The sequence below is a fragment of the Mus musculus genome, chromosome 11 (assembly GCF_000001635.26).
Source record: "Mus musculus strain C57BL/6J chromosome 11, GRCm38.p6 C57BL/6J".
Lineage (NCBI taxonomy): Eukaryota > Metazoa > Chordata > Mammalia > Rodentia > Muridae > Mus > Mus musculus.
In genome coordinates this window covers 101,602,576-101,625,495 of record NC_000077.6, presented here as the reverse complement: position 1 = coordinate 101,625,495, position 22,920 = coordinate 101,602,576, and the positions used below count along the sequence as shown (strand labels likewise).

The 22,920-nt window shown below is 47.0% G+C and overlaps 1 protein-coding gene and 1 non-coding gene across 3 annotated transcripts; both read right to left on the bottom strand.

Moving 5' to 3' along the window:
• Positions 1 to 8,857: 8,857 nt before the first annotated feature.
• LOC666331 (uncharacterized) lies at positions 8,858 to 14,796 on the bottom strand. 2 transcript variants are annotated; one of them, XM_006533962.2, is made up of 4 exons: positions 14,587 to 14,796; positions 14,319 to 14,404; positions 9,499 to 9,715; positions 8,858 to 9,304 (listed from the first exon to the last, which is right to left on the bottom strand). In XM_006533962.2, the coding sequence occupies exons 1-3, from the start codon at positions 14,708 to 14,710 to the stop codon at positions 9,560 to 9,562; spliced, it is 366 nt and encodes a 121-aa protein (XP_006534025.1). In that variant the 5' UTR covers positions 14,711 to 14,796; the 3' UTR covers positions 8,858 to 9,304; positions 9,499 to 9,559. The 2 variants fall into 2 exon arrangements, with proteins under 2 accessions (XP_006534025.1, NP_001243247.1); NM_001256318.1 differs by lacking the exon at positions 8,858 to 9,304 and having other exon boundaries at positions 9,540 to 9,715.
• Positions 14,797 to 20,455: 5,659 nt separating this feature from the next.
• Gm26316 lies at positions 20,456 to 20,646 on the bottom strand. The gene has a single exon (XR_003949961.1). It is a non-coding gene; the product is annotated as a U2 spliceosomal RNA (small nuclear RNA).
• Between the last annotated feature and the right edge of the window lie 2,274 nt (positions 20,647 to 22,920).

The window sequence follows — 22,920 nt, the reverse complement described above, 5'->3', positions numbered from 1 at the left end:
ATTGTCAATGCTTTTTCTGGGATGAAAGAGGGCTTTGTTCATGCCTCCCCCAGACAGTGTCATACACTACTTATGAGACAGGCTGACTCCATGACAGGCTTCAGATTGGCAGTCTAGGAAACTAGGCCTAAGAACTGGGCAGGTCCAGGTAAGTTAGTTACTAGAGAAAACCTCAGGCTTCAGGCAGCCACTTAGAAACTATCCTGCCATTAGAAGCTGCCCTGCCACCTGGCCTGAAGCAAGGACAATGGGTCAGCAAGTTTTCAGATCTCCCCAGTTGTAGCCTCCCTCAGCCTTGAAGCAGGCTGATCCAGACTTTGAGCTTGCTGCCACTAAGAAGGAGATTACCTAGGGTAGAGCCTTCTGACCTTGATGGCTCTATTTGCTCTTCTCCAAGACTCTGCTTCCTGCTGAAAGGTCCTTGAGACAGTCCAGAGACACACCCTGTAGATCACCTATGGGCTGGCTCTAGGCACCAAGAACAGGCTGGCGGGGGGGATGGGCCGTCTCCCTTATAAGCACACTCTCTTAATAAACTTGCGGGCCTTGATCAGAGAAATATTTGTCTTGGCTTCCTTATTTTTTCTTGCAGTCTAAGTCTCTTTCAGACCCAGCCTGCCTTCCAGAAATACTCGGTTCATGTAGGCCAATGGCTGGCCTCCTACTACAGATCCCAGTGTCGTGCCTACCTGGTCCGGCAAGGAAGACACAACATGGTCGGATTCTTCTCAACAGCCTTTATTGCAGGAATGTCTCGATGCTGCTACGGGGACCCCGGACACCCAGGGAGGATTGCTTATATACACCCCAACACTGGGGAGGGCTATGTGTCCTCCTGGGATTGGTCAGCCTGTCGACACTTCATTAGCATGCACCTGCTCGGGAGGGGTTGGCACAAAGTGGTGACTAGCACCGGCACAGTAAGGTTGTTTATGGCCACGGTGTACCGGAAACCGGCGCCATCTTTTAGGCGTCGGCTGCCTACATCCCCGTAACAGTTTCTAGTCCCCCACCCCCACACCGAGTAATGGAATGTCCCTGGAGATGGACTAAAATAAAGGTTGCCTATCCTCTAATTCCCTAATGTGCTTTAAAATCTGACTTGAGAGCTCACTTGGTTGTCTTATTTTGATAATAGGGAGACCCCAGCATGCTGGACTGAAAGAAAATAAAACTTGAGACCTGTGATTCATGTAATTTATGTCAAATAGCCCAAAGAGTTGTTTGTGAGCTTTGAAACCTGGGGCTGAGAACATAACAGAACTGGCCAGGACATGCCCGGGCAGGCCCATCATTAAGACATTCCTGAGGCTGCTTGGCCATAAAGATAATGACATGTCTGGACTGGCCCGGTGCCTCACTATCTCCCGCCCTTCTGACCTAAGTTAAATGTTATCTGCATGTACAGTCTGCTGATGTTTAAATGGACCAATCACGTGAAACCACGCCAATTCCTCCCTCAGCCCCAGCCCCTTTTCTATAAAAACCCCTAGCTTTCAAGCCTCATGGTCGAATCCACTGTCTCCTGAGTGAGATACGTTTCAACCTGGAGCTCCGCCATTAAATTACCTTGTGTATTTACATCAAGACGGTCTGTTCGTGATTCTTGGGTGCATGCCGAATCGGGAGTTGAGTGGGGGCTTCCCCATTAGGTTCTTTCAGGACTTCTGCAGAATAAAACACTCTTTGCATTGACATACTGTTTGAGTTTGGGGTGTCTTTGGTGAATCATGGAAACTTACACCACTCTTGTAAGTGCCGAACTATATTTACAACCAAGAAACCTAAAAGGGGTTGTGATCTGGGCACTAGATCCAGGACCTAAATGGGCCAGCCTCCCTGGAAAAAGTGTGGACAGCCTTTTTGGGGTGCCACTTGGCAGGAATCTGACATTGGAGCATGACAAAGTAAGTTCAGGGAGGGACCTGACTTGGGCCAAGGACAAGGAAGTAAAGAATCTGGTTTTATGGTAGAACAGAGAAGTAGGCTCAGATATCTTGATCATCCTTAGAAACAGCTATCACCAGGGTGATCATGGGGCTTTGTGTTTATTGTCTTGCTTGTTCCTTGACTATTGTCCTTTTAGTTACTTATTGTACTGCTTGCCCTAAATACTTGCATGTAATTAAAATGGTATTAAAAAGCTGACTGGGAAAATTAAATTTGCCTTCAGTCTCAAAATTGACTGGGGTCATGCTATCATGTTGTCTGTCTTTTTTTCTTTTTAATCCTTACTCCGGAGCTGGAGAACCTGTTGACTGATTGAGTGGGCTTGGTCAAGAAAGGGAGATGGGAAAGATGAAGAGGATGGGAGATTAGTTGGCCAGGCAAGACCTCACTGGAATACTCAGACAGCCCCACAGGGTGGCAGGCGTATGTGGCAGTGACTGATACCATTCTCCTAGGAAGGGTGACCAGGCTTGGATCCGAGGGGTAGCAGTGTAGTGGGTAAGAGGTAACCAGATTCAAGTGAGCAGAGTTGCTCGAGCTTGCCAATATGGGTGCTGAGGGTTCTAAGATAGAAGGAAGATAGAAAAGGCTAAAGCTACCAAAGGACACGGTCGATGTCAAAGGACAAGGCCTTCATCGTATGTTGAGTTGGAGAGTGCCGCTTTTGCAGAGAGGTGTGTGCCCTGTTCTGAGATAGGCTTGGGAGTCACAAGCTAGAGACAGGTGTCAGATAGCCACCGTGCCAGACTAAGAACTGTCTACCGAAGTGGAGACATTTTTTTCCCTGTTAGTTGCAGTAGGGATTGAAGCCAAGGCCTCGGACATTCTAGGCAAGTACTCTACCGTTGAGCTTTCTTCCTATTCTGGCATTTCTTTCTATTTAGAGACGGGGCCTTGCTAAGTTGCCCAAGCCTTGAAACGGATCCTCTGACCTCAGCTTTCAAATAACCTGGAATTACACCAATGGGCCACTGTGCCCTGCTGAGAAGCTTCTTACAACTCTTTAATGTGTAGCCAAAGACGACCAGGTCCTTGGTGAGACTGTGTCAGGAATGGGTTTGGATGTGGGCTTGTGGCAGGTCCTATGAGGATGACAGAGGGAAGCAAGGCTGTAGGCTTTTGTGCACTGTGTAAAGTTTATCCTTGTGTTGTTTAAATGCTGATAGATCTCTGCCCTCGTTTCAATCCTGATGCAGCACTGTAACACCTAGGTCCAGAATCTCCTGTTTCAACTTTGTGTAAACAGTTTTTACCATTTATTCTTTGCCTTGTCAATAAATGCTGATTACCCAATGTCTGGGCAGGATAGAGAATAGAGCGGAACATCCACCAACCAGAGGAAGAAGGGAGAGAGGGAGACTCAGATCAGCTGAAAGGATTGGAGCTATGAAGTAGAGGTCTGAAAAGCAGATCAATAATAATATGCAAGCATCATGGAATGGGGCATAGTGTGGGGCAATGGGCTATTCACAGACAGGCTGGGCTCCAGTTGAGCTGAGGTGTGGAAACCTGTGACCCAGGGGGACAGAAGGTGTTCCCTCATATCTCCTGGATACCTGGTTCCTGTCAAAGTCACAGCCCCAACAAGAGAAGTGTGTGGCTAGTAGTCATGTAGACAATGTCCCAAGCTTCTGACCTTCAGGCTAAACAACTCCCAGTTACCTAGCAACAATACGATAACAGCCCACCATAAGAGAGGCTGCTTGGCCCCACCTCTCCTCTCCTCTCATCCTCTTACTCTCTCTGCTTACTCTCTTACTCTCACCCCCTCTTACTCTCTCTTTCTTACTCTCTAGCCTTTCTTCTCTTTCCCCCTTCTCTTCTCTTGGCCATGGCAGGTCTCTCTCTTTCCACCTTCTCTCTTTCCCCTGCCTTTCTACAATAAAGCTCTAAAACCATAGACTGTCTCTGATCATCAAGGCCCACTGTGCTTGGACAGTGGGAAAGGCTTTCTCCTAATGAGCTCGCTCTTTCTTTTCTTTTTTTTTTTTTTGTGTGTGTGTTTTCAAGACAGGGTTTCTCTGTGTAGCCCTGGCTGTCTTGGAACTCACTCTCTATACCAGGCTGGCCTCGAACTTACCTGCCTCTGCCTCCCAAGTGCTGGGATTAAAGGCATGCGCCACCATGCCCGGCTTAATGAGCCATTTTTTTTTTAATTAATTAATTTATTTATTTATATGTAAGTACACTTTAGCTGTCTTCAGACACTCCAGAAGAGGGCGTCAGATTTCGTTACAGATGGTTGTGAGCCACTATGTGGTTGCTGGGATTTGAACTCAGGACCTTTGGAAGAGCAGTCGGCGCTCTTTTTTTTGTTTGTTTGTTTCATTTTTATTGTAAGTACACTGTAGCTGTCTTCAGACATTCCAGGAGTCAGATCTCGTTACAGATGGTTGTGAGCCACCATGTGGTTGCTGGGATTTGAACTCTGGACCTTCGGAAGAGCAGTCGGATGCTCTTACCCACTGAGCCATCTCACCAGCCCTAATGAGCCATTTCTAATCTCCCAATGGAAGGCCTTCCTGTGCTTCAGCCATGGACTGGACTAAGGATTCTCGCCTGCATGGGAACCTCTGTCCCATAACTCCAAGGCCAAGGATGTTGCTCCGGGGCCCTCAGGTCAGGTGCTGCCCCTTGTCTATCCCCCATCGAGTGGGGTCAGTGGCTTAGATGCCCACCCAGGACCAAGTGGAAAGGGTCTGGCAGCCTTCCCGAGTCTGCCTGCCCAGAGCACAGGAGGAACTCTGGCCAGATGCGTGATCTCTCCTTCCCCCCTTCTTCCCTGACACCCAGTTAGCCCACAAAATGGGAGAATAATAGGCTCACTTAAAAGTATGTGAAATCGCCAGGCAGTGGTGGTGCATGCTTTTAATCCCAGCACTTGGGAGGCAGGGGCAGGTGGATTTCTGAGTTCGAGGCCAGCCTGGTCTACAGAGTGAGTTCCAGGACAGCCAGGGCTATACAGAGAAACCCTATCTTGGGGAAAAAAAAAAAAAAGACAAAAGTATGTGAAACCAAGCTGAGCACGGTCTACCAGCCCAGCCCAAATAAGGATGTGAAGCAGTCACCATGGCACCCTTCTGCTGTGCCATCCAAAACATCAAGTCATCTTGCTAAATGAACAGTGAAAGATTAGAACTACTAACAAGTAGAAGTGGGGAATGAAAAAGTAAAACGTAAAAACAAAATTCTAGGCCTTTAGGCCCAGGCTTGGGAATGTGTCCTTTGTGACTCAATGCTCCAAGGTATGCTAATCATAAAACAGATAGCGACATTCCTCCACCCACCCGCTTCCTGGGTTCAAAGAGTGTTCATTCAAAGAATGAACAATTACCAGGTACTCGTGACTTTGCACTTCCTAGTGACTCTTAACTGGTATCTTTGGTATTTTCCAACAACACCCTCCCCACTTCCTTGAGTTGTGGTTTCTTCCTTTAAATACCCCCTTACTCAGCTACTCGGGGCGCCATGGTCCTCTACCCCTGCGTGGTGTATGACCGTGGGCCCGAGAGTGCTCTTGAATAAAAATCCTCTTTCAGTTTGCAGCAAGACTGTTTCTCATGGGTGATTTTGGGGTGTCACCTCTCATGAGTCAGAACGTGGGGGAGTCCTCATGTTGTGGGTCTTTCAACAGGAGGAGAAAAGGCCATTTTAAAACTCAGATTATTGTTTTTGTCCAATACAAAAAATATAGAGGACAAGGTGGCTGTGCACACCTTTAATCAAAACCCAGGAGAGATGGTAGCAGGCCGATGGCTCCAAATTCCAGGCTAGCCTGGGCCACATAGAAAGTTCCAGGCTAGCTAAGGCTACATGGTGAAACCATGTCTTAAAAAAACAAAAATAGCTGTTTGTGCTGCCAGCATTCCTGCCAACATGGACATTCCCTGCACTTGCCTGGACCTTCTGCAGGAAGTGTGGCATGCACCAGTCCCACAAAGTGACACAGTATAAGGACAGTATTGCTGAGCGTGGTGGCACATGCCTTTAATCCCAGCACTTGGGAGGCAGAGGCAGGTTGATTTCTGAGTTCGAGGCCAGCCTGGTCTACAGAGTGAGTTCCAGGACAGCCAGGGCTACACAGAGAAACCCTGTCTGAAAAAAAAAAAAGGATAGTATTATCTGTGTGCACAGGGACAGTAGTGGTATGGCAGGAAGCAGTCAGTGGCTGCAGTGAGCAGACTACTCCTTTAAAAAAAGGGGGGGCTGGTGAGATGGCTCAGCGGTTAAGAGTGCCGACTGCTCTTCCAAAGGTCCTGAATTCAAATCCCAGCAACCACATGGTGGCTCACAACCATTCGTAACAAAATCTGATGCCCTCTTCTGGAGTGTCTGAAGACAGCTACAGTGTACTTACATATAATAAATAAATAAATAAATAAATAAATAAATAAATAAATTTTAAAAAAAGATTTATTATTTACAGGTGGTTGTGATGAGCCACCATGTGGTGCTGGCATTTGAACTCAGGACCTTCGAAAAAGCAACCAGTGTTCACCCACTGAGCCATCTCACCAGCCCGGGTAGACTATTCCTATTTTACACAGAAAGGCTAAAGCTACAAAGGAGGTTGTCCTGAGGCGTAAGCTTTGAGCCCCAGATCTAACAGTAGTGGCGTTTGTTTTGTTTTTCAAGACAGAGCTTCTCTGTATAGCCTTAGCTGTTCCGGAACTCACTCTGTGAACCAGGCTGGCCTTGATCTGCCTGACTCTACCTCCCAAGTTCTGTGATTAAAGGAGTGAGTCACCACTGCCCAGCATAAATCTTGCTTCTGTTTTGAAATGAGAGTGTGTAGTTGAGAAAGCTTACACTCCCCATCCACTGTTTTGTAGGTGGGGGATTACTGGACTGCACCACTATGCTTGGCAGAATTTAAAATGGTTTTAGTTGTGGGGATTGAGAAATGGTTCAGCAGTTAAGAGCAGTACAACTGTTGATGCAGGGAGCCCAAGCTGTTCCCAGCACCTACAGCAGGCAGCTCACAACCTCCCGTAACTCCTGCTCCACGGGATCCAGGAATTCAGAACTATTGTTCAAGAAACTGGGGGGTGTGCAGGGCTACATGTGACAAGGAGGAGGAGAGGTATGAAGCTGCAAGGGAGAAAAGGGGTGTTAGGGCTCACCAGGAGAGGGAAGTGGGGTGTAAGAGACAGACCTCTGAGGAGGGGAGAATGGAGCTTCCAGAACCGCGGTAGAGTTGGACAATTTGTGAGAATGGATACAGAGGGAACGGTGGCATGAAGTTTGAAGTCAGAAACCAGTCAGAGCTAGGAGAACTGGGCTTCAATGGTACCCGATGAGCCCAGAGACCCGTAAGATGGACTCCCGAAAGCTTTGCATGTGGGTGTGGAGAGCGGGTGCATTTGAACACGACAGGATAAAAAAGAAAATATTCTAATAGCTATGGCTCTACTACAAGAATGAAGTCAAAGGATGGACCAGACTAAGTTCCTGTTGTTGCATTCCTTCTAGGCTCCGCCCAACGGTTACCTAGCAACAGCCAGGAGGCCTGCTTGCTGTGAAAGGGACTGTTTGGCCCCTCCTCTCTGCCTCTTTTCTCTTCCTAACCTCTTTTTCCCCCTCTCTTCCCTTCTCCTCCCCCATCTCTCCACGTCTTCCCGACTGGCCTCTTCTCTCTCTCTCTCTCTCTCTCTCTCTCTCTCTCTCTCTCTCTCTCTCTCTCTGCCTCTACTCCCTTATCAACTCCTCTTCCCATGCTCCCAAATAAATTCTCTTCTATATTATACCCGTCTTTTGGCTGGTCCCTTACGGGGAAGAAATGCCTCAGCATGGGCCCGCCGGGCACCCCCACCTCACCATACCTCGCTCTACAAAACATATCCTGGTCTTTTTATAAAACACATTTGTGTCTCTTGACTTGAAGAAAGGGGTCGGGGAGAGGAGAGAGACTGAAGGGGCAGAGAGAGCGAGGAGGGGTTAAATACCCCCTTTTATAGCAAGCCAGGCCTATCTGGCTGTTGCCAGGTAACTGTTGGGCAGAGCCTAGAAGGAAGGTTAACACCAGTTCCATCTCCTTGTTCCAAAAAGCCACTTAAGGTGTCATCCTGGGAGAAGAGGCTCATCAGATAGTAAATTGGTAAGAACCGATACTGCCCATGACATAACAAAACGCAGAGAGTTATCTGGTACAAAGACATCCTCCACAGTCAACATGTAGGGAGCACCCTGGTGGTTGCCCGTCCCCTGCTGTTCCCCATCCACCCTCCTGCAGTCAGTCTCTCACAGGCTTCTTATTCTGAGAGACTGACTTCTTATTCTTTTGCCTGGTGGTTCCAGGGCTGAAGTACCTTCTGGATGCTCATGCCCCGCCCTTCCCCAGGAAGGTGTGGCCACCTCGGGCCTCAGGCGGCTCCCTGGCACGCTTTGTAGGCTCCCAGATGCTAGCATTAGTTGAGAGGGCATGCCATGTGCTGCGCGTGTGAGCGACAGACGGCAATTTTTACAAGTTTCTCCTTCTGCTGTGTGAGTCTCTCATCGAACACCAGGCGTGGTGGCAAGCACCTTCACTGGCTGAGCCATCTCACTGCCCCAGATAGGCATCTCTGGGATGTAGAGAGCAGGTCTCACTTCTAAAATAGTACTTCCCGCTTTGTAGTAGAGTTTTGGAGAGGATCTCTTCTCACAGAGGGCTTTTCTACCTCATGCCCCTCCTTACCTGCCTTTCTCCATACCATTGGTCAGGGTCTAGAATGTACACAGATAGATGGCTCCGCGGTTAAGGACACTAACTGCTCTTCCAGAGGTCCTGAGTTTAATTCCCAGCAACTACATGGTAGCTCACAACCATCTGTAATGAGATCTAATGCCCTCTTCTGTTGTGTCTGAAGACAGCTAAAGTGTACTTACATATAATTAAAAAAAAAAAAAAAACCCCACAGGCATTACATAAGTGCACAATTATGTGTGGTTTGTTGTTTTCCATTTTGAAGGGTGAGAGTTGGTACCTAGGACAGTACTCAGCATGTGCCTGGCCTTTTGAGCTGCATTTGCTGAATGAATGAATAAATGAATTGGATGAATGTCATATGACTCAAAGTGTACAGGGCAGGCAACCCTCCCTGCTGCAACTCCCCAAGGCTTTGCCATTTCATGACCACCAATTGTCTATTTGCAGGCCGTCCTCTCTCTAATCTAGTAGCAACCCCGAGAAGGGCATGTCCTGGGTTGCAGGTTCCGAGGGTGGGGCCGATGGAGAGCCCAGAGCCTCAAGCTTATTTGACTCATCCTCTAAGTGCCTCCCCTGTAGATACGGGTTGACTCATCCTCTGTAAGTGCCTCCCCTGTAGATATGGACTAAGCTCTGGGTGTCATCTCGATGAAGCTGGAGGTGCACCTTGCAAGAGTAAAAAAAAAAATCCAATCAGCAATTGTCTTATGCGGGCGTTTCCTACCCCTCTCCCAACCCCACCAGGGAGCTTCCTTTCCATATCTTCCATATTTGACTCTTCCAAGGTGCATCTCCAGCTTCGAGATGACACCCAGAGCTTAGTCCATAACCGCAATGAGCAAAACCATCCCAGAACTCACAGGGAATTTACGTGGCTCTTCACAGCAGAAGATGGCAGCCTCTTTCAAGTGTCCATCAGAACTATGAACCTTTATTTCTGAAGAGTGGGTTTCCTTGGTTTAGATCTGCCATTGGGGTATAGGTGGCAAGCTTTTGCTGAGGCAAGCTTTTGCGAAGAGCACAGCACTGCACTGACTTAAACAGTCTTTGTGCTTTTAACTCCAGCAGCTGTGTCTCCTAAAACAAAAAACGGGTCTAGGTGAGGTCTTTTTGGTTTCTGACCTCAGAGAGCAAATTTTACAGATGGAAACGTCACAGACTGTTTCAGCAGAGAGGAGTCCGTTGGCCTTTATTCCTCTGTGAGGGCGGGCTCTGGGCTGGAACTCCCCACTAACTTCCTGAGCCTTAGTGTCCTGTTGCCTTAGCTCCATAGGGCGTGGGACCCTGAACTGCCATTATCAGTGCCCTCCATGGGTGGTTGGGTACCAGGTTTTCTTCAGATACTTCAGTCTCTTCTCTGGTGTACCATTTATGGACGCTTCATGACCACCCCAGGCCTCTATTCTTTTTTTTTCCCCCTCTGCATTCAAGCTTCTGCCTAGGCTCTGTGATAAAACTGTATTCATCTCAGCAGTCAATCATGCCTGCAGGCTGAAGGCTCCCTCCATACAGTTCCCAAAGATGGGGGAGTCTAGGGCTTCTGGGTTGATGAACACACCTATACTGGAAAGAATGTTCTGCCCCCTCTCCATACTCCACGTAGCCCGCCCCACTCACCTTTCCTGTGTGCTGTCATTTGCTTCCTGAATTCTTTGGGTAATGCAGTAGTGGCCACTTTCCTGGCCCCATGATTCATCCTAGCAAGTGATCAACCCTGAGGTGGCCGTCTAGCTGGTAGGATGCACAAGTGACAACCTGGACTGTTACTGCCACCTCAACAGGGCCATCCGGTAGAGTTGAACCCTTATCTGAGCAGTCTGACCCTGACTCCACCCTGACTCCAGTTACAGCAAAGTCCAGCAGATTCTGGGACCCCCTGCTGGTATATGCCCAGAGAACTCAAAAGTTGCTTGGCATGGGACGACCTCCCGACCCCCAGTTGGTGTCAGAAAGACTGAGAATGAGTGAAATAGCAGAAAAAAAGGGGTGCTTACTCTATGTTCAGGTAGTTTAAAAATGAGCCCACAAATTCTAGAATCCCCTTTTCAAAAGATGGCATCTAATGGTTCCTTCCCTTGGATGGGTGTTTGATTTGCCTTCCCTTGGATGGGTGCTTGATTTGGTCACTGGCTTCTAACCATTCACATGCTGATAGAGAAGTGAGGGGCCTTCTGAAGCTAGGCCATAAACCTCTCCTCTTCCTCCTCCTCCTTCCTCTTTCTCTTTTGCCTCTCCCTCTTCCACCTCTTTAGCCACCATCATCCCATAGCCTGTGGTCAGGAACTAAGGCCTGCCCTTAACAATCTTAACAATCGGCACACTTAACCAGCCACGGGACGGAGCAGACCATCTTAAATGAGGATCTTGCAGCCTCAGTGAAGGCATCTGATTGCCACAGCCCTGGAAGGACTCAAGGACCTTGTGAGAGATGCAGAGCTACTCCCCAGAGTCCAATAGATACCGATTGTGTAGATTAGGTGCTTGCTATTTTAAACCGCTTTTGATGTGACATTAGTCTCTTACAGACTGGAGGCCCTCTCAGCCGCTATAGCAATGATGATTGACAGGGAATGAATGGGGATTTGGCCCCAGCCTGCAGATCAGCACTTGGATACAATCCTTGCCACATCAGCATCTTTCCTAGGCACTAATTTCCTTGCCTCTTATCACATAAAAGGGGACACTATCAACACGTATTGTGAATATAAATTGGGTTGATACACATCAGAGGGGTTTAGAAATAAAATGACTAAACTTCCCACCCCTAACTCCCATCCCAAGCATTCAGAGGGGGGAGCAGCCTGTGTAGCAAGGTGGAGTCTCTTGCAGGGCGCTGAGCCAGCAAAGGCTCTGCCCTTGTAGGACTCCTGTCTGATGGCCCACATTCTCCTGCAGTCTCTTCCTGCATGTCCTCTACTTTGGGGCCAACATCAAAGCTCTGTCCTCCACCCACGCTGGGTGGTGTCTTCTCACCGCTTAAGCCAGCAGAGGTTTGCACCATGATTTCTATGCTTTTAACCAAGGCCTTCTGTCAAGCTTTAGTGCAGCCGCATCTGGAAGGACTGCACTTCTTTGCTTTCACATGGTCCCCACCTTCCTTTCATCTGCTAAAACACCAACTTAATTCTCTTTCTCCAGGCGGCCTCTTACACTGACCCAGCACAGAACCAAGCCTCTTCCTGGTACACAGTCACTGTCACATCCGATACTGTCGGATTCTTTGTTCTGAATTTGCTGTCTATTCCTTCACCCAATCCAGGGGCCCCATAGCTTTCTGAAATGCTGGTCTAGACTTTGGGAAGCTCAGGCGTGCACACGTGCTTCTGTTCCTCTTGTCGGCTACTGTCTTTGTGGCCAGTGCGATGTGACCAGAGTGGCTCGTGTCCTTGTCACAACATTGTAATGGAAATGCCTAGCTCTGAGCCTGGTATAGGATTGTTAGATGCGAGCACGGACTGTGTTTGTTCATCTTCCTGAACCTGTAGCAGGGCAGTATAATGGAGGCTGGCTTAGCTAAGTCCTGGCCTGGAGAGATGGCTCAGCGGTTAAGAGCACTGACTGTTCTTCCAGAGGTCCTGAATTCAAATCTCGGCAACTACATGGTGGCTCACCTTCCTCTGTAATGAGGACTACAGAGCCAGTCACTCTGCTTGGAATCATGAGCAGCCATGCTGGCCTGTGGTTCCTCAGGCACACACATCTGGTGATGGAGGCTGCTGACCATCTGTGACTGATATCTTTGTATCACCAGGATGGCTGGCAGGATTTTTGTGATGGGGGGAGGGCTGGAGAGATGGCTCAACAGGTAAGAGTGCTGACTGTCTTCCAAAGGTCCTGAGTTCAAATCCCAGCAACCACATGGTGGCTTACAACCACCTGTAATGAGATCTGATGTCCTCTTCTGGTGGGTCTGAAGACAGCTACAGTGTACTTATGTATAATGATAAATAAATCTTAAAAAAAAAAAAAAAAAAAAGGCCGGGCGGTGGTGGCGCATCCCCTTAATCCCAGCACTCGGGAGGCAGAGACAGGTGGATTTCTGAGTTCGAGGCCAGCCTGGTCTACAGAGTGAGTTCCAGGACAGCCAGGGCTACACAGAGAAACCCTGTCTCAAAAAACAACAACAACAACAACAAAAAAAAAAAAAAAAACAAAAAAAAGAAATGAAGGAAGAAAGGAAGAAAGGGAGGAAGGAAGGGAGAAAGAGAGAGAGAGAGAGAGAGAGAAAGAAACCGGGCTGGCTACTGGCTAAAGCCATTAATGGACTGAATAAATTTGTCCTGAGCTCCTCATTTTAGCTAGGAATGTTTAATCCCACCAGTCATTTCCCCTGTATCCTTATTGAAAATCTCCTCCTCTCTTAGCCGGGCGTGGTGGCACATGCCTTTAATCCCAGCACTTGGGAGGCAGAGGCAGGCGAATTTCTGAGTTCAAGGCCAGCCTGGTCTACAGAGTGAGTTCCAAGACAGCCAAGGCTACATAGAGAAACCATGTCTCCAAAAACAAAAACAAAAAAAACAAAAAAAGAAAGAAAGGAAGGAAGAAAGGAAGAAAGAAAACAAACAAACAAAAAAACAAAGAGGGGGGGTGGACTGGCGAGATAGATAGCTCAGCTCTTCCGAAGGTCCTGAGTTCAAATCCCAGAAACCACATGGTGGCTCACAACCATCTGTACAAGATCTGATACCCTCTTCTGGTGTGTCTGAAGAAAAGAAAACAGAAGGAATGCTGAATTCTGCTTTGTCCTGCTTTCTCCAGCCTCTGTTAGACTTCATACGTATTATTTGTTGCAGTCTGAGTTTCTATAGAAATGCTGTCTCGGACACCGGGCAGTGGTGGTGCATGCCTTTAATCCCAGCACTTGGGAGGCAGAGGCAGGCAGATTTCTGAGTTTGAGGCCAGCCTGGTCTACGAAGTGAGTTCCAGGACAGCCAGGGCTATACAGAGAAACCCTGTCTCAACAAAACAAAACAAAACAAAACAAAACAAAACAAAACAAAACAAAACAAAACAAACAAACAAAACAAAACAAAACAAAACAAAATAAAAAAGGGGAGGGGGGTGTCTCAACTTTAGGAAGGGTGACAAACACTGCTCTAGAAGGTTCTGAAAGACGACGTAATCCTGACAAAGAATTCTCCAGCTAGCTCAAATGTCCCCAAGGTGAAAGGCCCCTCCTGACTGGGACTTCTGAGGTTTCTCACTGCAAAAGATGCTGACCTCTTTGGAAACATCATTTGAAAAGTGCGAATTTTTCTTTCTGAACTGTCAGCTCTCCATATATTTTGGACATGGACTCAATGGTCCTTACTTCAGTGAGACAGAAAATAATGGTTAAAATGGTCAGTGCTACAGTCACAGATGAGCTTGTTGCTATCACTGTATCCTGGAACCTCTTTGTGTCCTAAAAGGACACATTATTTTAACAACAAAGATGGGAAGGATAGAACGTAAAACTTAACCCAGGCTGGCCTCAAACTCAGAAATCCACCTGCCTCTGCCTCCCAAGTGATGGGATTAAAGACATGTGCCACCACCACCGGGATCAAAAATTCTCTGGGGTCTGGGCTGGAGCCTGCTGTTGGCTTGGAGTAGGCTGAGCTTCCTTGCCTGCCTCTGATGTTATCATATCCTTGATATATGCAGGCCACAGTGTCATGAACATACCAACAGCACCTACCTCATAAATATTCATGTTCGTGCTCTGAGTTGAGAAGTGGGTGGTAGAGCCCCTCGAACTGGAATTACTGTCAAACCGAGCACCACCTGCGAGAGCAACAAAGACTCTTAACTCCTGAGCCATCTCTCCAGCCCCATAACAACTTAAGAATCCCCAACTCGGGCTGAGAAGGTATATCAAAGGATAACAAACTGCTCCCTTCCATTGGAGCTCTACCTGGCACACTTCCAACATCCGCTTCTCCTCCAACCTCCACAAATCCACCCACCTTCAACACCACACCACGCATATTGCTCTGGTCGATGCTTTTGAATGCAGTCTGATGTATAAGCACATCTAATTTGGTCTCGGTTGCCCTTGCAAATCTTTATCTGGTTTTGACATTGAAACATTTGATAGTGTCCAGGACTTTCGACCTAGGGTTTGCTGGAAGCCAATGCGGAGTGGCTCTGCATGCTGTGCTTACCCAGCGCCACTCCTCGCTCCTCGCCCCTCCGTGGCAGTGGCGGTTGATAACTGTTAGTGGTGAGCAGGTCCCGAGGAGGCAGGAGGCAGAGGAAGCACGTGGGATGTGGAATGCTTACACCCAGGCCTGCACTCTTGGTGGGCGGGGCCTCTCTCTCCTCCCCCTCTCTCCTCTCTCAATTCCCCCTTTTCCCTTTCCCTCTCCCCCTTCCCCCACCCCACTAGTTTCTCTTCTTCCTCTTCTCCTTTCTTTTCTATACAATCTCAGGACGTAGTGAGACCTGGAATCTGGACCTGGCATTACACAGACCATAGAGATCGGCTGCCTCTGATGATGTGTACCACATCTGGTTCCCGGGCACCTCTCTTGATTTTACTTTCCACAATCTTTTTTTAATTTTTTATTTTGAAGGGTGAAGAAGAGAACAGGGTCTTGTGTAGCCAAGGAAGACCTTGAATTCACGATCTTCCTGGTTGAGTAAATGAATGGAAGAATGAAGTACAAATACCTGAGTTTGGACCCCCAGCACCGACATAAAAGTTGGGCATGCCATGATGAATCTTTTACACCACCGATCAGGTGGTGACAGTTGGATCCTGAGGACTCACTGCATAGGTGGTTGAGTCAGAGCAGCCAGCCCAGGTTTCTCTGAGAGACCTGGTCTTCAAAATAAGATGAGCCAGGAGGTGGTGGCACCCGCCTTTAATGAAAAAAAAAAAAAAAACAACTGTTAAAAATAAGATGAAAGCTTGTATGGTGGTGCACACTGTTAATCTCGGCACTTGGGAGACAGAGGTAGGCAGATCTCTGTGAATTCAAATTCCTATGTATGTTCTACATAGGAAAGACAGCCAGAACTATATAGACCCTGTCTCAACCACCCTCCCCTCCCCCCCCCCAAAAAAAAGAAAAACAAAATCCAGAGGTACCTAGAACAAGAAAGGGTATAACATAGTTCTGGATTATCTTCTACCAGAAAGTTTAAAAATGTTGAGTTTTTAGTATGGTCACAGAGTTCTGCAATTCTTTTTCTTTTCTTTTCTTTTCTTTTCTTTTCTTTTCTTTTCTTTTCTTAGATTTATTTATCTATCATTATATGTAAGTACAGTGTAGCTGTCTTCAGACACACCAGTAGAGGACGTCAGATCTCATTACAGATGGTTGTGAGCCACCACGTGGTTGCTGGGATTTGAACTCAGGACCTTCAGAAGAGCAGTCAGAGCTCTTACCTGCTGAGCCATCTCTCCATCCCTGAGTTCTACAATTCTTACCATAATCTATTGATTAATTAATTAATTAATTAATTAATCAATCAGTCATTGGCTTTCCGAGACAGAGTTTCTCTGTGTAGTCCTGGCTGTCCTGGAACTCACTCTGTAGACCAGACTGGCCTCGAACTCAGAGATCTTCCTTGCCTCTGCCTCTCAAGTACTGAAACTGAAGGCATGGGCCACCACTGCCCAGCACCGCTTAAGTCTTATGAATCATTTTGGCCACGGATGTGCAGCCTGAGTCTAATAAGGAACTGAAGCTAAACAGGAGATCACCTGTAAAGTAGCTGGGTTGTGTCTATCAAAATGCTCAGTCTGTGAGAGCTGATAGGGGCTGGTTCCATCACAAGGTTATGTTTCCCCTTAGGTGGCACTGAGGACAAAGGTCAGGGTCCCTCCACCTACCCCTCAGCATCTACAGGGACAGACAGATCGACCCTGGAAGGTCAGGCTTGACCCTTTAAGCCCCTAAGGGTGCTCTTAGGCTAACAATGGTCCCAGTGTGTGGCCCTCTTCAGCTTCCAAGCCTATCATTTGGCTTTAGTTCCTAGCCGGCCCAAGGTCTTCTATGAGGATCTACAGGACAAGTCACCTAGCACTCTCCAGCCCCATCTGACTAATAGTTCTCCTTCCTCTTGAGAAGGTTGGTGTTCTTGGCCATCTCAGCCTTCTGGAACCCTGGTTCTGTGACATCACTGCTTTCCTGGAAATATGCTTATTTGAACTGTGTAATCTGTCTAAGCTTTAGAAATGTCACATGGTTCCGGAAGGCCAGGTGTTCCGTGTAGTAAGACCTGGGCAAGATGGGGTTCTTCTTGCCATCTCCTTTTATTTATTTATTTTTTTTTTTTTTTCTGGAAATTGACCTCTTGAGGGTAACTCTGAAAGACACTCCTTGTGGTCGTGATGACCTGCCCTTGGGGTGTAGGGGCAGGGGTGTCTATGCTCCGATTGTATTCTGAATTAGAACACTGTGGATCTACAGAGCTTTGTGCATGCCAGATACCTGTATTTAGATGGGGATGAAGCCCATGTTTGGGGCAAAGCCTCCATAAATAGCCAACAGTCTGAGGTGGGTTCAGCTCCAGAAGCAATCCTTTCTAGGGAGTCCCACTCCAATACCCTTCATTTCTGTGGTTCAGTAGGTGTCCCCTCCCCACCCCCTACCCCCGGACAGGGTTTCTCTGTGTTATAGAGTCCTGGGTGTCCTGGGCTGGTTCTGTAGACCAGGCTGGCCTCAAACTCACAGAGAGCCACCTGCCTCTGCCTTGACAGTGTTGAGATTAAAGGCTTGTGCCACCTTGTCCAGCTGTAAGTGTTCCTTCTTGCTTTTGCCAAAAGTTGAAGAATTCAAAGGTTTTTTGATCATAGTGGAACACGTGACCCTATGGCTTGGTGGGGCATCTTTTGGGTATATTCCCAAGAGTGGTATTTTCTGAGGAACCTCCAGATTGATTTCCAGAGATATAGTACCCTTATTTGTGATAGCTAGAAGCTGGACACAACCCAGATGTCCCACAACAGAAGAATGGATACAGAAAATGTGGTTAATTTACACAATGGAATACTACTCAGCTATTAAGAACAAGGACATCCTGAGTTTTGCAGGCAAATGGATGGAACTAGAAAATATTACCCTGAGTGAGGTAACTCAGACCCAAAAGGACATGCATGGTATGTACTCATTAATAAGTGGATATTAAAAAAAATGTACAGAATACCCAAGATACAGTCCACAGAACTCTAAAATGTTAACAAGCCGAAAGATTCAAGAGAGGATCCCTCAGTCCCACTTGGCAGGAAGAAGAAAGCAATCACAGGAGGTGTGTGTGTGTGTGTGTGTTGGGGGGACCTGGGTGGGAAAGGGGACAGGGAGGGGAAGAGGGGAACCTGATCTGGTATTGGGTGGGGGAAAAGGACTGAAGCCCTGATGGCCAACAGAAAGAATGAAAACAGGCAACCTCAGGAGGTAGGAGGTGGGGGAACCCTCCAGAATGTGCCAGAGACCTGGGAGGTGAGAGACTCTTAGGACTCAAAGGGGGGGGGGACCTCAGATGAAATGCCCTACAGTGGGGAAAGGAAACTTGTAGAGCCCACTTCCAGCAGAAAGACAGGGCATCAAGTGAGACAAGAGTTACCATCCCATAGTCAAAACTCTGACCCAGCTGGGCATGGTGGCGCACGCCTTTAATCCCAGCACTTGGGAGGCAGAGGCAGGCGGATTTCTGAGTTCGAGACCAGCCTGGTCCAGGACAGCCAGGGCTACACTGCCTCAAAAAAAACAAAAAACAAAAACAAACAAACAAAAAAACTCTGACCCATAATTTTTCCTGTCTGAAAGAACTACAGGGACAAAAATGGAGAAGAGCCTGAGGAAAAGGAGGTTCAGGTGACAGGCCCAAAGTGGGATCCAGCTCAAGGGGAGACCTGACACTATTACTGAGGCTATGGAGGACTCACAGAAAGGGACCTATTATGACTGCCCTCTGAAAGACCCAACAAGCAGCTGAAAGAGTCAGATACAGATATTTACACCCAACATATAAACAGAATTGGTTGAATTAGGGAAAGGCTGGAAGAAGCTGAGGAGGAGGGCGACCCTGAGACCAGGAGTCTCAATTAACCTGGACCCCCGAGATATCTCAGATACTGGACCACCAACCAGCAGCATACACCAGCTGATATGAGGCCCCCAACACATATACAACAGAGGACTGCCTGGTCTGGGTTCAGTCTTAAAAGATGCACCTAACCCTCAAGAGACTGGAGGCCCCAGGGAGTTGAGAGGTCTGGTGGGGTAGGGGATGTGGGGGGATGTGGGCTATGGGAGTATGGGGACATCCTCGTGGAGACAATGGTGGGGAAGAAGTATGGAATGTGGAACAGTCAGAGGATGGACTGTGAGGGAAATAAAATCTGGAGTGTTAAAAAATAAAGATTAAACTGGGCAGTGGTGACACACATCTTTAATCCCAGCACTTGGGAGGCAGAGGCAGGCAGATTTCTGAGTTCAAGGCCAGCCTGGTCCTTTTACTCTCATTGCTTAAGAAGAATGGAAAGGCTGGAGAAATCAGCAGTTTAAGAGCACTGACTGCTTTTCCAGAGATTCCCGAGTTCAATTCTCAGCAACCACATGGTGGCATACAACCAACAGTAATGGCCTTTCCTGGTGGTTTGAAGAAAACAATGTTCTTTTTCCTTAGAATAAAACAAATGTGTACACTACGATAAAAAAAGAAATAAGACTTCTAAGATTTAATTTTTCACTGCACATAAGATCAATGCAAGTATCACGTACTGGTTGTCTATAGCCAATTACATCCTGCTTTAGTACAAAAAAAACCAAAGGAACTATAGAAAAGGTGAATTACTCCCATGTAAAAGCACAAGAGAATGTAACAAGAAACGCAATTTAAACGTAAGAAATGGCCTGGCGTGGTGGTGTACGCCTTTAATCCCAGCACTCGGGAGGCAGAAGCAGGTGGATTTCTGAGGCCAGCCTGGTCTACAAAGTGAGTTCGGGACAGCCAGGGCTACACAGAGAAACCCTGTCTCGAAAAGCAAAAAATAAATGAATAAATAAATAAATAAATAAATAAAATTTAAAAATAAACAAATTTTAAAAACCCAAAATTATACAACAAATTGAGACTCTTTTTTTTTTTAAAGATTTATTTATTTTTATTATATGTAAGTACACTGTAGCTGTCTTCAGACACTCCAGAAGAGGGAGTCAGATTTCATTCCGGATGGTTGTGAGCCACCATGTGGTTGCTGGGATTTGAACTTCGGACCTTCAGAAGAGCAGTCGGGTGCTCTTACCCACTGAGCCATCTCACCAGCCCAACAAATTGAGACTCTTTAAAAAAAAAATAAAATAAAAATCTAGCCAGGTGGTGGTGACACACTCCTTTAATCCCAGCACTTGAGAGGCAGAGACAGGCAGATTTCTAAAACCAGTCTGGTGTACAAAGTGAGTTCCAGGACAGCCTGGGCTATATATTAAACCCTGTCTCGATAAAACAAAACAAAAAGATAAAAAAATAAATGTAAAGAATGCTATAAAAATACTAACTAAGGGGCTGGTGAGATGGCTCAGTGGGTAAGAGCACTGTCTGCTCTTGCAGAGGCTTTCTGTTCTGGTATGTCTGAAGACAGCTACAGGGTATTGTATACACATAAGATGAGCATACATAAAACCAGTAAACTCGGGCTGGTGAGATGGCTCAGTGGGTAAGAGCACCCGACTGCTCTTCCAAAGGTCCAGAGTTCAAATCCCAGCAACCACATGGTGGCTCACAACCATCTGTAACGAGATCTGAAAAAAAAAAAAAAAAAAACCAGTAAACTCAAAAGATAAAGCTAGTTCTTATTTTTTAAACCAACATTAGGAACCCCAAAGGGGGTGCACCGTTCCTGGAAGTACTGCAATACCAGGTCGATGCGTGGAGTGGACGGAGCAAGCTCCTATTCCAACTCCTACTTCCAAAAATCCATTTAATATATTGTCCTCGGATAGAGGACGTATCAGATATTAAACTGATAAGAACAGATACTACACTTGATCTTAGCCAAAAGGCCGAGAAGCGATAACGGGAGAGAGTGCCAAGCCCAGTGCGGTCCTTTCTTTGTCTCACTTTAACTCGTGGTGAGCGTCGGCGTAACTGTCTCCCTCCTATGCTCCCCCACTTCCCCCAAGAAAAACACTGGACTCTGCTACAAACTTCGTACGCTCTTCAGGTTTCATGAGAAATTTCATATGCGTGTGGGAGCCCTGCATTTCTCCCCCGCAGAAGCATGGTCTCCAGCCTATTTGCATGCTCCGCCCTGCCGTGGGGGCGTGGCCACCGGGAGCCGACTACTCCCCAGAGCCGCCCTGAGCGAGCCGCTGGAGACTTATTTTGCTACAGGTGAAAGACAAAGCAGAAAATGATTTAATGGGTTTCTTGGTGGCTGGTGTTCCATCCTTCTCAAAGATAACATGGTTGACACACAATACACAGAAGCAAAGCCCAGACTTTATTAAAAAGTAGTTCATTTATAGGCAGGATTTCTTAACATTGGCCTGCATGACTTCAAACTTGGAATTCTCCTGCCTTGGCCTCCTGCTGGAATTAAGATGTATGCGACAGTCGCCTGGCATCTAAAAGCTTTTCATATGTTGAGAACCGTTTTTGTGATGTGGGTTGGGTTCTTTTGTCTCCTGTCTTTTCTTTCTCCTTTTTTCTTTTTGATACAGAATGATCTGGGACTCAATATGCATAGTTCATTTTATGAGGTATTCACCAGAGAAGACTGCTTGAACATGAGTTTATGCCAATAGAAAGTCTTTATTAAGCAGGCCAGGAACTACACAGGGTGTTCAGGATCCCAGTGTAGCCCCAGCCTTTTTCAGGGTGTGCTTTTAAGCACAAAAACCACATGCTGGGTTGGCATACTTCAATTAACAAGAACAGTTAGCCAGAAGCAAAACTACAGAAGCCAAAAAGCAAGGTTAGTACCTTTAGAGACTACAGATTTTGATGGATTAGGCCTTTGTTTTAGATTAGGCAACTGATGCTGTCTATGAGCTGAGTTTTACAGCCCAAATGGTACTTTCATTATGGAGTCAGTCTAGGTGCCTTCTACGGCCTGGTACCCTGTTATGGTCCATACTGGCTTTAAACTTGAAATCCTCCTGCCTCAGCATCTTGAGTGCTGGGATTATAAGCGTGAGTCATTACTCCCCGATTTTGTTTTGTTTGGTTTGTTTTTTTGAGGCAAGATTTCTCTGTGTAGCCCTGACTCTCCTGGAACTCGGAGATCCATCTGTGTCTGCCTCCAAATGCTGGGATTAACCAGTGTGTCACCATGCCAGGCTCTGGATTTGTTTTGTCTTTCTCTTATCTATATGTGTTATTTGTTTGGGGTGGTTATTTTGTTTGTTTGTTGCATGGTTCTCTCTCTCTCTCTCTCTCTCTCTCTCTCTCTCTGTATGTGTGTATGTGTATGTGTGTGTGTGTATGACTGAGAATCCAATCTACCACTCTGCAGTCTGTCTAGAATCATGGTCTTAACTTTATCAAAAGTCACAGGCCGGTGCTGGAGAGATGGCTCAGCATTAAGAACACTGACTGCTCTCCTGAAGGTCCTGAGTTCGAATACCAGCAACCACATGGTGGCTCACAACCATTCCTAACGAGATCTGACCTGATGCCTTCTTCTGGTGTGTCTGAAGACAGCTACAGTGTGTTACCTCCTCCCAGCCTAGCACCAGACCTTGAATCCTAATTCTGTGTTTAGATGTATTTTTTGTGGTCCTTTAAATTCTATGCTTGGAGACTAAAGAGATGGCTCAGTGGTTAAGAGTATGTCCTATGGGGCTGAAGAGATGTTTCAACTGTTAAGAGGGCTATAAAACCTTTAAACATAAAATAAAATTTTACAAAATCTGTCTCCTTTTTATTCCCAAGAGCATTCGATTTTCATTTGGGAGACCTTGGTTCAAGCTCTGGCTGCGTTTCTGTGTCATGGGGACCAGGTGTCTGAGAGCCTTTAAGAGGTTCATAGTAGTAAGTAGGTTTGGAGCCCCACCTCTAACTGTCAGCTGTCTTGCTGTGTGATCTTGGTAGAATTATTTCTCTGTTTTCCTAGGTTTCTTCTCATGCAAACCTGGGAGGCCTGACTAATGGGCTCTAGGATTATCCCAGTGTTCTGTTTCCTGGAGCACCACCCAGTTTCCAATCTCCTAGCCTGCCTTTAAGCAGTTGGAGCTGTCCCTGGTGCTGAAGTTTTGAGAGTTGTGCGCCTGGGTTAAGTTCTGTTCTCAACAGATCCGGGCTGTTCTCAATGCACCTGGAGGCTGCTGGGACCAGAATACCACAGA

What these genes read in the sequence shown, in the direction of transcription:
- LOC666331 (XM_006533962.2), bottom strand. Translation starts at nt 14,710, where the DNA reads ATGTTTCAATGTCAAAACCAGATAAAGATTTGCAAGGGCAACCGAGAC. An exon ending in TGCGTGGTGTGGTGTTGAAG is followed by an intron (nt 14,405 to 14,586) that starts GTGGGTGGATTT and finishes TTGCTCTCGCAG; the next exon opens with GTGGTGCTCGGTTTGACAGT. An exon ending in CGAACATGAATATTTATGAG is followed by an intron (nt 9,716 to 14,318) that starts GTAGGTGCTGTT and finishes TTTTTGTTTTAG; the next exon opens with GAGACACAGCTGCTGGAGTT.